This window comes from Helicoverpa armigera, chromosome 22 (genome assembly GCF_030705265.1).
Source record: "Helicoverpa armigera isolate CAAS_96S chromosome 22, ASM3070526v1, whole genome shotgun sequence".
Classification (NCBI taxonomy): Eukaryota; Metazoa; Arthropoda; class Insecta; order Lepidoptera; family Noctuidae; genus Helicoverpa; species Helicoverpa armigera.
Genome location: NC_087141.1, coordinates 9,044,844 through 9,060,912, shown reverse-complemented (window position 1 = coordinate 9,060,912; position 16,069 = coordinate 9,044,844). Strand labels below are relative to the sequence as shown.

The 16,069-nt window shown below is 36.3% G+C and overlaps 1 protein-coding gene across 1 annotated transcript in view; it reads right to left on the bottom strand.

Annotated features, from left to right (window-relative positions):
- The window catches only part of Vib (vibrator), a 29,240-nt gene that overhangs the window by 10,675 nt on the left and 2,496 nt on the right, over positions 1–16,069 (bottom strand). The window contains exons 3-4 of the mRNA XM_064040291.1: positions 11,968–12,079; positions 1,163–1,314 (exon numbers count right to left, since the gene is read on the bottom strand). Coding sequence (XP_063896361.1) covers positions 1,163–1,314; positions 11,968–12,079 — 264 coding nt within the window. The remainder of the gene's footprint in view (positions 1–1,162; positions 1,315–11,967; positions 12,080–16,069) is intronic.

The following is a 16,069-nucleotide window of genomic DNA, read 5'->3' as shown; positions in this document are numbered from 1 at the left end:
CATAGTATAAAACAATGATAGCCCGCCTTCCGTATATTATATACCAGCTATTGTAATCTCTATTTGTATGGTTTTAAGGTTGAATTTTGTGAAGTAAAATGTTTTGATTAAACGACTATTAGTTTGATAAGATAAAAGCTATCTGCTATCGTTCTTAAAGTGTAATAGTTTTGTTAACAGCGGAATGGTTCTGTACGGTCAGCGTCAAAAATAGTTGAACAAATCGAAGTTTTCCAAACTACCTAACATCATCATCATCTGCACAGCCTTTTCCCAACTATGTTGGGGTCGGCTTCCAGTCTAACCGGATGCAGCTGAGTACCAGTGTTTTACAAAGAGCGACTGCCTGTCTGACCTCCTAAACTCAGTTACCCGGGCTACCCAATAACCAATGTTAAGACTGGTTGTCAGGCTTCTGATTAACAACTGCCAAAGATGTTCAAATGACAGCCAGGACCTACAGTTTATCATTTATACCAACTTGTATGTGTTACAAAAGCCAGCCCCCAAAACCCACCCTTCGCCACTTCTATTCTTACAATGAGGGTTTTCTAAAATGGCGTTCACGAGGTGGCAGCACTGGAGCGTCAGGTCCAGGTATCTGTCAAAGTGCTTATGTTTACTATGAACCGTGAACGATTTAAGTGGTTTTTTATTCTATATTTTTATTTATTTTTTTAATTTAAAGAAGTGCATTATTGTTTTACAATTGGGGTTGCGTGGATAAAAAACTAAACCATATTGTGTAAACAAATTCTAGTACATTACGTTATCTACCTTTCAACGACCTTTTCCTTAGTACAGTCAACTTCAGGTCAGTGGTAACAGTTTTATAGGAAAATCGTACTTATTACTATTGAGTTAAGGTGCATGACAGTTACCACTGACGTGCGGTCTACCGTACCAGTGACTTTTGCACCCCTCTTTTTAAGCTCAATTTTTAATTCGGAAACCTTATTCTGATCGTAGTCCATAATACAATAAGCAATTTCACAGAATTTCAATAAGCAATAAGTTCGGACCCTACAATTCCATACTATTTGACAGCTGTTTGGACCAGACGCATACGTGGCGCCACCCGGTGGCAGAAAAAGGAGAGAAAACCCTCATTGTGGCTCCCCCGTTTTCCTGACATAAAGTCATCTACATACAATAAACTTACCGTAAGCACAGTCCGGCAGTATGGGTACGCGTTCCATGCCTCCTCGTGTACCTCGAGCGAGCCCTTGGGCGCCAGCAGCCGGATGAAAGCGGGCACCTTCGACGCCAAGTGGTAGATCTTGTAGGTGTACTGGCCTGATGAGAACTTGCCGCCTAGAGAGAGAAGTATTGGGAGTTAGGACTTGACTATTGAGTTTATACTATGAGTTTTATCCAGATTGATGTATTCCGGTGTTCGATCAGTAGTAGGGTTTGACTAAGGACACAATCACAATATTTATCTATCTGTTCATTTGATTACTAGAGATAGAATTTTGACATTAGCCTCTTACAACTAATGTCAAATTCCTCTATGTTAAGTAAGCAAAACAACAGATAGTTAGAATATGGGGAGCGTTCGAAAGAAGACACACATTTTTAGCTATGAGACACAGAGTTCTCAAGATTTTATGTTGTACCATAGCATCTTCTTTCCAGCCACAACACTTGAAAGTGGTAAAGGGATTATGCCCCATTATAAATTTTGACTTGGAAAAGAGCTCATGTAATAATGGAAACCCAAGTTTTTGCCAACGTTAAGACTGCCGGGACACCGGAATACGTCCGTCTGGAATACGCCTTATTGATACCGAAAATAATACATACATAGCCACGCTATAATAAATACAAATATTAATATTCAAAGATTTCATCTACTTAAGGTACGTTTTGAATGCCAACTACCAACTGCAACTGGCGACCGCTCATGCCGCGACTGCGTAAAGTCGGTCGCGTTGCACTACCGGATTGTATGTATTTACATGAAACCGTTTTGGATAAAAGTGGCAGCAGCACGTGCCCTTCGATATCAATTGTTTTCATGGAGTCACGGCAAGTGCGATCGGCAGTTGCAGTTTGCAGCTAGCATTCAAAAAGGTACCTCACATAAAACGTTGTGTAACGTAAATAATTTGGTCAAAAATGGAAATATTTAAGTGGAATATCAAAACTGGATCAAAATTGTGTGGCTAGCTCGTTGACCTACAGCCGAAGAAGGTTAAGAAGTACCGGTTTCGATCTCAAGGGCAATACTTAGGGTTGTGAGTGTTGCGACATTGCCACATCATTGAAGAATACGTGAATGTTCAGGATTTTTTTCATGCCATGTAATGTTTGTGAACTTGAAATTAATTCAAAACAATATGCGAATAAGGCTGCCATACTTCAAAAATTTCAGTACTGAGACTGGAATTTATAGATGGAATATTAAATCCAGGATACATCAACCATATTTAAATTATTTATTATCCATTCAGTGAATGTGCTATCCAAACATATACCCCAAAATTCATCCATATTTTAGTTACTGGCAAATCGATTCATCCGTTTTATACCTACAGTGCCACAGACAGACACACAGCTATCAAAACACCCCTCTTTTTGCGTCAAGTGTCCCATAGTAACGAATTGTTTCTCTTTCTTCTTTCTAGAAACCAGCCAATATAATCGCATTTACAAAATTATTGCACAGCTGGCTTCATCCCATTTAAACAACAGTAGCCCGTCTATTACGCAATGTAAAGGTTACGATTGTCAACTGAGGCGAGCAAGCCTATTTATTACTCTGAAGTTTTTTTCTTTCTCGCAATCAAGCTTTTGATTGATTTCACTGGACAACTGGGCGTTGATGGCTACTTGGTTTTATTAAATCGTAGCTTATGTAGGTATAAGTGGCATCTGTCAAGGGGGAAAGAACTTTTTAATTAGAGGTTTTGGTGAATTTACCATGTTTTAATTATCACTGTATCGCTTATTTTAGGGATCAAATTTAATGTGCTAAATTACCAAACGAAATCTTTTTGATCAAATCTTTTCAGTAGGTACTTCAAGCAAATAACGTGGTTCTACCTCATGACCCGAGGGAACTTCGTTCCGAACCCGAAACTCAGGGTCTAGACTATTTTTGTACTCTTTTAAATTGGTTCAGAATTTTTAAAATGAGTGAAAGCGCGAGAGATACATTTTTCCACATTTATATGTATAGTAAAGTACTGAAAAATTAAAACTATGATTACATCTCGCGCTTGAAAAAAAAGCATCTCCATCTCTCCTAAAATAACTAATTAAGTTCCAATCAAGAGCACTCTTCGCAATGCATCAGCTGATAGGTACTCCTGCATCCACTACATACGACTGCATGACGTGGCACAAAGCGGAGGTAGCGAGCTCCCGACCCTGAGGCTGAGTCACGGAGTAGAAAGATGAGCGGAGATGCCATAATGCAGGTAGGTCAGGCGTTTTCTTCTAGGTCAAAAACGGTGGGTGTAATCAAAACGGTCAGTTACGAGTGAGCGAGGCGTTCGAGTTCTTTGAGACATTTGTCAACGATTTTTGGTATCACAAAAAATGGTCGGTACCAAAGGCGTATAAGGGCGGAAACAGTAACGCCTCGTCTCCCGCACACCCGCATTTAGGCGCGCTACTTTTTTAGGAGCTTTTCCATTGTAGCACATTTTTTTATGGGGAATCATAAAAATACCCTTCCGCTGTGGGTTAGCAGCATGAGGGTGTGTCAGATTCTTACTGTTTTGTACCCATCATGTTCCTACTTAGGTCTATTATATATCAGGATCGCTTTAACTCTTTCGAACTATACCGCAGCGCCGTTGTGGCACCTCCGCTAGTCATTTTGTTCTCTATGTCCTGAGTTCAAACGATGACGTCATCGGTTATGTCATCAGCCCGTTCCAGTTGTTTGTATGTATTTGATTTGTGATTTTTATGAGCTGTTTGGCTTGCACTGTTGGTGTGAAACTGTTTATGATAGCACGTTATTGTAGAGGTGTGCGTTTGTAACTTCTTGTGCAAATGGCTGAACAGATTGTGATGAAACTTGCCATAATATATCTTAAATATCACACACTATAATATTTTAGACGTAGAAGGCCTTTCTCAGGGTGCAAAAAGTATTTACTAGCTTCATTACACCCAGACTATCATTTATCTGCTCCGGGATACTAATTAAGTAGAGCATGTTGGCGGAGATGATATTTTTTAATTACGAAATTCAACGTTTAGGCTTTAGTCGAGTCTAGGCCTTAGTGCAATTACCCAATCCTTCGATCTGTTTACAGCTTGGCCAACTGAGTGAAAGGTATTCAGCGCTTCAAACCACGACATTCACCTACAGCAAAGTCATCGATGAACAATGTATTCTACAGACGCAACCAACCACCACAGAAGGAACATCTGTGTAAACTTACATTACGTCATAGTTTATAACAATAAGCTGTAATTGTTATGTGAATAGTGTATAAAGTCGTCTGTTCTATAAGCAAGTATTCATTGGGGCTTTTGATGTAAGAAAATTCATTTCTGTTTGAAGAGACGGATCTAAGTTTATACTGGTTATTTCATGCAATCTGCCAATACATAATCATCATGTCCCGAGCCTTTTCCCAACTACGTTGGGGTCGGCTATTCTACTTCTACTTATTCTGCCATAGCACAATCTATATTAATATCATCTGTCTAGCCTTTTCCGTCCTCAACCCATTTACTCCACTGGTTGTCTGAACAGATTATCGTTATGACGATGAGTCCTCGTGAAAATATTACTTTCTTTAAAAAATTGTCCACGTGGTTTCGTGCCGGCTCTTTTCTATGGGACTAACTTTTTGGACCCGTGCAACTAGTGTGACGTTTCACAAGAGCCTATTTGAAATACACTTGATTTAGAAAAATCCTTTAAGTACCAATAGAAAGCCACTTTATTTGAATATCTAGGGCTATATTTCATCCTGTTACAAGAAGCTCCCTTGGGACACCACAGCAACTGCGTCGACCAGCTAGTATTACAAATAAAACCCACGCACATTACGAGTAACATTATCCTCAAACACGTGGGTTTAGGCAAATGGCTCCCAATAATACACCCACATTTCGTAACACCCATTATGTTTAATTCCCATACATAAGGGTTCTGGGAATGAATTTGGGCATTTAAAACTCGAAGCTTAAATTGAAATTCTACATAATATGTGTAAAGCTTCAATTGACATTCTACATTATGTGTATTTCATCAGGGAATCAAGTCCAGTAAGATGAATGATTGTAACTTTTTCACGCCAAAACTATTGACTGGATTTACATATATGAAACTTGGGCCTAATGTAGTTTGAATGCCATGACATATAGAGAGTTCCCTAAGGATGTAATTAAAACCGCGGGACGAAGCTAGTGTTATAAATGCCAAAGTAAAGTATGTTTTTACGTCTCTTACGCTAAATCAGCTGAACCAATTGTGACATAATTTGTCGTAGAGACAGGTACTGTGGAGACGGGGAAAAACTATTTTCTCTCCTAGTAGGGGAAGTAGATTCCCGGGAAACTACGGGCAACAACGAATATACCTCATTATAAGGCCACATAACGCAATGCGTATAATTATCTATGTAATAGAGAAGATAATATTTTCGGACTACACGTTAAGTAGTAACAGCCTATGTCAATGTTTGGATGTGGTTTATAGATAAAGCTGTTGTTACGGTCTGAGTGAATGTTTCGCTATCTCGCGGCCTTCGTGGGGTATCTGTGGTTCCCGTAATCGAACTGCATGAATGAATCGTAGGAAAGGTGAACATATGAATGAGTATGGATTTTATCCACAAAGGAGTAGTATTATAAGCATATAATTTAAGAGGTATATCAAAACATTTGATCAAGTTTAGATGTTTTGGGATATACACCTAAAATACATACCTATAGTGGGGAGAATAATCAATTCAGATTTTATAGAATTGACCACCATGTAAAAAACAATAAGTAGACAGCCAAGTAACATAAGGAAAAGTACAAATTTGATTTATCGACAAATATTAATGGTCTTACTACAAAAACTTAAACATGTGTCAAACACTTGTCTAAAAAAGGTGTTAAACTGACGTTGAAACGTTTTTGTGGTAAATAAAGAAATCTTTAAAGACATAGGTGTAAAAAATTCGTAATCATGAAAAATCATGAAACCTGACGTTATGCATTAATATAACAAATACTAGCAACATTAAACTACTGATAATAAAAATCATTTACGACTGCAAATAGCTCAAAGTATACTGCCTAACTACGGACTATTTTTGTGGGTGCACTATTGTAGGTATGTACCTATAATGTATTTTTCTGTCAAAATCATCGAACGAAAATAAGGAAAAGGAATATCCTTTGACATAAGGGTATTTGGGGCTTCCGTTCATCGGAGAGCACGTTAATGTCGGTGCTGCTCCTGATCTCACTCCGGTGGTGTCGGATTGCCGTCCCATCGGGCTATGAGAGTGAAGGAATAGTGAGTGCACCTGTGTCTGCGCAAATCATTGTGTCAGCACCATAATGTCTTGCGCAGCTGGCTGGTCTCGTTATATGAGAACAGACGCCGTGGCCGAAATCGGCCGTGGACGCCATTAATTTGGAATTTGACGTAACTTTTGCAGTATTTCTTCATACAGAATACATTTTTGAATTAGTACAGTGGTACTAATTGTAAAGTAAAGTAAAGTAAAGTGGTGCTTAAGTGTAAGCAAACGTGGCAATTTTTTATAGGAAGTGCTTTACTCGCGTGAAAGATATTGATAACAGAAATAATCATGATCAACCTTTGTATTTGCTTACTTAAAATATTGTATTTGACATAATGTACTTTGTACCCATGCACTAATTTTGCGTTTGTTTCCTGCTACACAAAATAATATGATTAACGGCGAAATTACTTGATTAGATTGGATACAGGTAAATACTTATTTCTTCAGGAAAATACTTATTTCTTATTTTCACCGTAATCTAGCATACGATACAACGATAGCGAAAATTAATACCAATTCATCCCTAAAGAAACTACTTAAAATAGACCAATATCGTTGGACAAATTCGCGATCCCGCCGTTGAAATGTAATCAATGTATACAAGACACGTATTTTTACAGGAAAATACTGTTTTACACGATTCTATTTCAGTCTGAATGTTAATACAATATGCACCCACGCTACTTCTACTGAAACCATAGAGTATGAATAAGATAACGTTTAGAGAGCGCCTTTGCAAATATCCCCTAACTACGTATTAGGCCAAAGTTTACCTACAACATAACATCGTTTTTTCTTAAAACCACTGTTTACTTCGAAAAATTCACGGTGAACAGTTGTTTTAAGAAAACTCATGTTTAAGTTGTCAATTGGACTTGTGCCTGAAAATGATGTTGGCCTTTAAAACGAAACAAATGAGGTAGCCACGTTTATATTTAAATACTGAGTTGAAAATACGATTTTTATAAGTACGCTTTTCTAGCTATCATGAATAACGTCCACGTTACATTATGCTCAACTTTTATGATACTTAAATGAAATATAAAAACAATACGTCACAGAACTATTAATATTTAATGGAACCAAGATATTTTTTAATGGTATTTACTGCTAGGCGCTCCCTGCACTGGCTTTTTCATATATTATTTATTTATGGAACATCACTTCCCACGTGTTTTCCTTTGTATTTAGGCATAGAACACACTGACTACTCTTTGAATAAGAAAATGCATAAATATGATGGGAATGTTAAATGTGGCTCAATGTACTTCATTTATGAAAAAAAAAACCATTATTATATATTTTTTTTGCAAATAAATATTTTGCCACTTTAGTGAAAAGCCAGTGCTCTACATCTATTCATACTCTAGGCGTAAGATTGAAAGCATACTGGCCGCGTTGCAAGCAGGGCAGGTACCACATTCTGAAGACTCCGTCGCTTTCAACTCCACCACATTCTCCTGTAAGCCTTTCTTATCTTTCTTGTCTAGAAAAGCGTTCATAAAAATAATAAACAGAGAAAATTGTAAGGGGAATAGATTAAGAAAATAAATATAGAATCAATATAACGAAATGAGTGTAAAATAAAATGGGTTTTAAACTACTATGTACTACTGATCAGTATTTTGTCTACTTCCTAGCCAGAATATGGAATATGCAGTATCCTTCAGTGCGCTTATCAAATTGATATATGCTTTCTTTCTTACAATTCGGTTTTCTGTAAAATAACCTTATTCTGGGTTAAGCTCGCCCTTTTACATCTTCTCCAAAATGTTTATATATTTATAAAATAGCGTGTGCAATAAAGGATAATAAATAAAACATAGAAACAAGTTATTTAAATAAAAAATGTCTCATAAGTGACGTGACGCTAAACTTATCGATATATCGATAAAGATACACGCTTGCTGACAATACAATGCGTGTCGACTAACGCAGTTAAGTGCCAAATGTGTAACGATAATGTTTTATTGTTCATTTAATTGACGTCACCGCCAACCAATAGTTTAGTAACTATTATAGTAATCTGTGGTTTATCTTTAAAGATTCAGTTTTACTTTTTAACTATCTGCGGAACACAATAACCGAACAATGCTTGTTTTTCGATTAAAGATTGAAGTTCGACATAATTTATAAGAAGCTTATTCCAAAATGCTATCTCGAATCGCGAAACAATCCGCAGTATAACGATATCCAAACCATAACCAGATCATACTTGCCGCCTATTGTTCAAATCGGCGATTTGACAACTGAAAATGATTCGGTTATCGTTGGTGCTACTTAACGTAAATTAGCACCTTTTAATATACCTACGGTTTTTGTCAGAATACGGGTTCGATCAATTATGATGCTATTTGCAAAACAAGTTTTAAAGTTGTCAAGCTGGTCGTCTTAACCTACATTGTCCTGTGATACTTTTTGCTCAAGATTTTGTATTACTTACATTACACAATTTAAGATTTATTATCTTTTACTAGGGACAATTTTGATGAATGATTGATATTATTATTCATTTTGCAGCGTATCAGATTTTAAGAGACCAATCGTGGTGCAGAAATGGAGGGTTATGGGAAAACTGTCAAGTGGGAAAGGTCCCGTTTGGTCTTTGAATTTATTAACGTTATAGATAAAATAAACTTGGGGTAGTTTATCAAAATTGAAGAAAAATCTGAACGAATTCAGTTTGGGGTAGCTGAATTCGTTCCGATTTTTCTTCAATTTTGAAAAGGAATTATATTGCCTTGCCCATCTGTTTACGTCTGAATCTTGTGTACAAAAACAAGCAACGATTCATTTTGTTTTCGGAAAGTAGTTTTTGTCGTATTTTCTATAACTTTTCATTCATTACTTATAGGAATCGGGCATCTTTTCGCAATAATAAACAACACCCAAGGTTTGCTTTTATTCATGAACGAGCTACGAACGCGATCGCTAGTAAAGTGGTTGCAATGTTTCCTGCGACGCCGTAATGATACGTCAACAACAATACCAACAGTAGCCTGTAATTTGTGTTGGTTTCCACACATGTGTTACTACAGTCTAGTCATGGTTTCCACAGTTTACAACCGGACCTCCAAATAGGTTTACTAGTGTAGTTCGGATACTATTTACTTTGAAGTGTTGATAGGCAGGAGATCATATGTCATTAATGCATAGGTCTTTCAGATTTAGTTCGAATAATATTTTTGGTTACATCTTTTACGTTTTTTCGACTTTTTTTGTTTCTCGAACGAGTTTTAACACTAGCGACTATAAGGTTTATTTACCATCATAATATTTATTTACATAAAAGGGGTTAGCTTCTAAAAATTACTTCAATAATATAATTACGCGTCTTTTGGTAAAACCATTAACCGAGGCCTTAAAAGAATCATTTAACTTTTTCATATACATACAATAAAACAAACACGCACGTAATTTTCTGTTGCTACCAAAGATTCGTCTGAAAACCAGTTTTCATAAAAAAAAGTATTACAAACCAAAACGTGTTCCAAAAAAATCAAGTTTATTTACAATTTAAGACCAGTTTCTAGAATCACTAATATTACATCATTTACATACGTGAAGATACGTTTTAATATCGTCTAGATTTCATGTTCAATTGCTAATGGCCGTGGAGGTCAAAAGGGCGGTTCCACTTGTGTTCAGAACACGGGTAAGGTTAGGACGTGAATTGCGAAACACACTCGCAATTAGAATCTCTTACAATGTATTTTAAGAATCATCGATATTCATATATCGTTGATATGAGGAATACATTTTGTATGAAAATCTTTAAAATCTACAGATATTATGTTAAGAATATTACGTTGGTCAGATGGAACATTTTTGTTAAGCCTGTCGTTCTAAGTTTTCTAAGCTAATTAGACAAGTCTTAATGCCTTTTCTAATATTCCCCGAAAGTGTGTCGGAGGTACAGCCTTTGATTATTCTTTCTGATTTCAGAAGGACACCTTTTGTTGTCAACGGCACTAATTGAGCTTAGAAGAGGCAATACGCAAGGAAAACAACATTAAATGGCGATAAAACACCAGAAAGATCAATTGCTTGCGACCCAGCAGAGCAAGGCGACAAAACCCAAACAGGAGGAAAACCCAATGCAATAAACATTTGGTTACAATTTACATACAAAACGAACCCAAGGGGCTCACAAATATTCTATATCAATATCAATTACTCCAAACACCGAAAGGTTAATTGGTCTAAATCATGAATATTGTCGTGAGAACTTAGTACAGGAGCGAACGATCCAATGCGATTGACACTGAACCTATTTGAAAGGACATACGTACGTATATCGATTTTTTATAAGACCATGTGTATCGATTCGGTAATCGTTTTTGTGAAAACAGCTGACTCTTCACATAAAACACTGCCCTTGATAAACTATGTCACTATGATATATCGAATGTTATCCATTATTTTATTAGTCTGCTGTTTAAAAAGATTAATAAGTGATTCGTGACACGTTTATTTTAAAAATAGTGATGTACAAGATGCGTTTATCGATATTTTTTAACATTTATTGTTAAAAAATTTTAGCTGCATTTTTTATCAGCTTACAATTTTATTTTATTTTTTCGATAGAAGGTATATTTATTTACTTGTCTAAATTGATATTATGATTTGTCCAATGTAACTTGTGCAATTGCTAGAATGCTCATGTATGAAACGATTTGTTTCCGTAGGTGGTAGATATAAATAACGGACCCGCGCCCACCAATGCATGCAATAAACATTAGTCCACAGATTATTATCTAAGGACCTATACATAAATTATTTTATAGTTTTCAATTGTCACGTAAAATGTGTGTATGTATTAGGATTATAAAATTAATTTATGGAGCCATTTAAGGTCTAAAACTGTATAATAACAACAAAAGTTGAAAACGTCATTATGATGCAGCTATCTTGCAAGGACAGATTGCTTTGCAGCGCACTGAAGGAAATAGTGTTTTTCAGAATCAGAATGATAAGTATATTCTACTTATTTTTTACGTTTATGTGTACTAACTTACTGAATAAATTCGTAAAAAAATATGTAGGTACTAATTTATCATTAACATAAGGTTAACAGGAATTTGAAGGGCAATGAATAATGTCAAAAAAATTTAATCTCAGGGAAAACACAATTTTGTTACACAAGACATTACACAAGACCAAAGACGTAATTGCGGGGATGCTACACCATTTGCCTAGCCAATGCTTATCTAAGGACCTAGTGTGACCATACAATCTACTTCTAATTTGAATGATTCCACGGCTGACCTAAGTGCAAGACTCGTGAATTCAGAAGCCTAGTGAAGACCAAGTATTCTTAGGCCCAAATACACCAACAACATAAATGCCGTTCTTCTCAAAACAGCTGCTAGGAACTTACACGTTCAATTTTTGAAATAAACCGTTGTTTTAAATGAACTGACGTTTATGCTGTCGGTGAATTTGGCCCTACATATAATAATAAGGTACTTACCGAGTAGGGGATAATCTTTGAAGGGCTCATTTTTTATAACTTCAATTCCTTCTCCGCCGCCAGTTTCGTTTTTGGAGACTTCAGCGACGCAGTACAACTGGCCCACTTGGTACTGTTGAGAAAAACAACTAGATTAAAAATGGAATGTAAAATAAATAATTAATTATTATTGTCGCCAGTTAGAGTTCAATCCTGCTCCGTGTGAGGAGGCCTGTGTCCAGCAAGTGGGACGAGAAAAAGGCTTTAAAAAATCGTTAATAATAAACAGTTAATACATTCCCATATTTAGTGGGCCCAACAGGGCCAAGGCTCGCTGGGGCTGCGGGATTGTTCGAAAGAGTTACCGCGGGCCTGATACATAAAAGGCCTACGACGGATCATGATGGAAAAAGGAGGATATATGTATTGTATAATGAATTGCACAACATTTACTGGTACTGATTCCCAAACTTAGCCTGAGCTTGTATTTTGGGAAACGGTGTACAGCCGTATATTTGTTTTACCTTTTTTCCACTTTAGTTAGTTTTGTCAAAAAATGGAATATAACAGTATCACAACGAGATAAATTCTAGTAGAAAACATTCGGAATTAACTGAACAAAATCTATGTTAACCTAGCGTTATTGTACTAGCTAAAATACTAGCTTGCGTCAGCGATTTTAGCGGCGTCCCGTGGGAGCTACTACTACGCTCACTCGGAAAATCGCAGCCTTACAGCCTCATTTTTTAAATCGGGCCAATAGTTCATAAGATCAGCGGGTTTAAAAATCTGCAGCATTATTCAATCAGCACGTGTAAACAATAACAATTTATTTATGTTAAAAATATCTTCTAAGTAACATAAAAGCTAAAACCTCCCCAGTAACAGCTGCCTCACGTACAAACAACTATTTGCAACATCGCGTGACCAATTATAATAGTAGAACAAACAATAACGCATTTAAATATCTATAATTAGCTGCTGCATAACTCCATGTCTCCTTACTCTTGACTTCTTGACACGAGCAAAGGCAATTAAGTACGGCTTAATGAAGAATATAGTGGCCACGGTTAAACAGTTGTCATGAGAATACCTACTAATGGTTGAATAGAATGAACTCACATTGGGACAAACATTTTTTTTTAATCATCAAATGACTCCTCCCGCTTTGGGTTAGCAGCGTGAGGGAGTGTCAGACTCTTACTGACTAAAACCCATGTTCCTTCATAGGCCTTTTATGTACCACGGCCGCGGTAACTCTTTCGAACTGTCCCGAAGCCCCGGTAGGCCTTGGCCCTGCTGGGCCACGCTGTCAGCCAGACACCTTAGATAGCCTTTATAGAATTTGGTGATATGAAAAATTATGGTTAGGTAAAATTATGTTTGACATATTTGGCACAATAAGTCGGTTTACAAATAATTGTCAAATTGAATACGATATAAGTATTTATCTAGTACCGATACATAAATTATTGGCCTTCTCCTACCAAAAACAAAAATCCAACATTTCGACATATGTACATACTTGAAAATAAATTGTAAAAACAAACACAATGGCCTGTGAATTTGCTACAAATACTGAAAACTGCAGAGTGCAACATTATCTGTCGAATCAGAGCAGTCTCAAGGCGAAAGCGGTTCTATTTAAAACGACATATTGATCCGGCTTGTATCCACGGAACCCGAATCTAGGTAGCATTATGCAACTAGGAAATTCTAAGATAACAAAATCTACGTGTCTATACATCTCTTTCATTCAGACATTTCTTTGGACCATTGCCAAATACCACTGATAAGGGTAATTTTTGAGACAGCAAAAATCTCGTACGTACTTGTTTTCAACCGCCTGTCGACGGAAGTTATTATCTGATATAGTACTCGAATATATAACATTAAGGGACTAATTAACGTAACTAACGATTTTAGTTGACCTTGCGTCAACAACGTTTTTTTTCCAGTCGCATGCAAACAATGATGAGTGATGTGAAAAACATGACATAAGAATACTGACAACGTTATGAAATCATTGTCGACATTTTTGTCTAGTAGATACATAAACACTAGTTTACAGTGCAACTTTCTCGATATTGACATGTTTATCGATATATTGTGGCAGTAGTGTTTACATCACTAGTGCTGCAATATCACAGACGGTGTTAAATAGACATGGGAAAAACGTATCATTGAAAAGAAAAGATTGATATGAATCTTTTGATCACTGGGATATGTATCACTCTTTTGTATCTCTATATCCTTTCGTATCCGCGAGTGACATTGTACTGTTGCTCAGAGTGACTCACTTCGTTCAATTCAATCCAATGTATCACTAAATCAGTACGAACTAAGAGTGATAGATTCGTTTAGGATAGATAGATTCGTGTATCAGTTTATAATATTTTTAAGTTTTTATTTTTCATTTTAAATTTAAGTTTACGATTTATGTAATTGGCTGTTAAAGCCGTGTAAATCGTATAAATAAATAAAAATAATGGTCAAACACTTATACTCAGTATCGAGAAAGTGAGACAGAACATTCTAAGTAGGGAAGTGCGAAAGAGATGTCTGGACTTTCCGATGAGAAACCGTGACGCGAGCCGCTCAACGCTGTGTGTGCGAGTGCAACACAGATACAAACGGACGACGATTGAATGAGTTGTTAAAGATACACTGATACATTCGGATTTGAACTGATACAAAGAGTGAGTGATGCATGCTGCGCCGACCCCAAATAAAATTGGGATAAGGGCAGGAGGATGATGATGATGATGACAAAGAGTGAGTGATCAGAACGGAAAGATACATATCTTTTTTATCTATCACTCCTGAGTTACCCATCTCTAGTGTTAAACTCGGCGGGTATTTAATATGAACCGTGTGTTTGAAAAATTCTTTCAGACTAGATAGCCCATTTATCGAGGAAGGCTACTCTTTCTCCGGGTTCGTGCGGAGGTTCCCACGGGATGCGGGTGAAATCGCTACCTTAAGCTAGTTCATGAGCCCCATCGCCTCTAGCCAGTATTCAATGCGGTGGCGTAAGATATAAATAACGAAGTTCAGGACTCTACAAACGTTATATAGAGTTACTATCCCCAGAGGATCGTAAGAAGCGGATATATGAAGTTTCCCATCTGACATATTAAAGTACAGGCCCATTTAAATAGCTTCTGAAATACCATGATATTTAAAGCTTTGAGAGGACGCGAAATTTAAAACTTTCGGGCATAAAGGGCACTTAAGTCTCTAAAAGAACATTGTTTACTTAAAAAACAAACATATTTGTATAGGATATTTATCCGTCAATTAGTATACTATTAACGAGGCAACTTAAAGTACCAGTTCACTTAGAACTTTGCCCCCCATCAACAAACAAGACCATTGTTATTTTACGATCATAGACAATAAAGATGTCATAGACAATGATTTAATGGTATAAACGCTACCATAAATTAATCATAAGGAAGACTTTTTTCTCGTCATTGAGGTTTTTTGTAATTTTTATTTATTGTATGACAAGGTCAGTACTATTATTCATTATTTATAATATATTTTTATTTAGTAGCTTTACATTAAATACTTATTTATGATGATTATGTGTTTACGCAACTAATTTCTGCCATGCAGGTCGAGTAGGTATTAGGTTTATTAATATGGAGATTTCAATATTATCATATAGTTCCCAGGAATCCGCAGGAGAGTTGATAAGATTTCCTATCAATATGAGCTTCATATTGATAGGAATTTATTAACACCATAGATAGCACAGATATAATATTATTAGATAGTTTATAGTACTATCAGCAAAAAAGGTGCTTTAAGAGTGATTTAAGGTATTTTTTTTTTATTATTCAATTTTTTTCTATCCAATTTCTATAATCAACTACAACTGTTTTGTCGCGGTTTTACCCACATCTCAGGGTAATTTCTCAAAAAAGTTCAGTACTGGTTGACCTCATTGCAATGGTTCGATTTCCGGCACGGTCAACATTTATGTGACGAGCATGTTTTGGTTCTTAATTATTCGCCTGAAGTATTGAACTCAAAACTGCTAATAGACTACCTAAATATCGCAATTTGTGCGTAAAATCTAGTGAATCATAAAGCTGAAGTGTTTGATTGTTTGTTT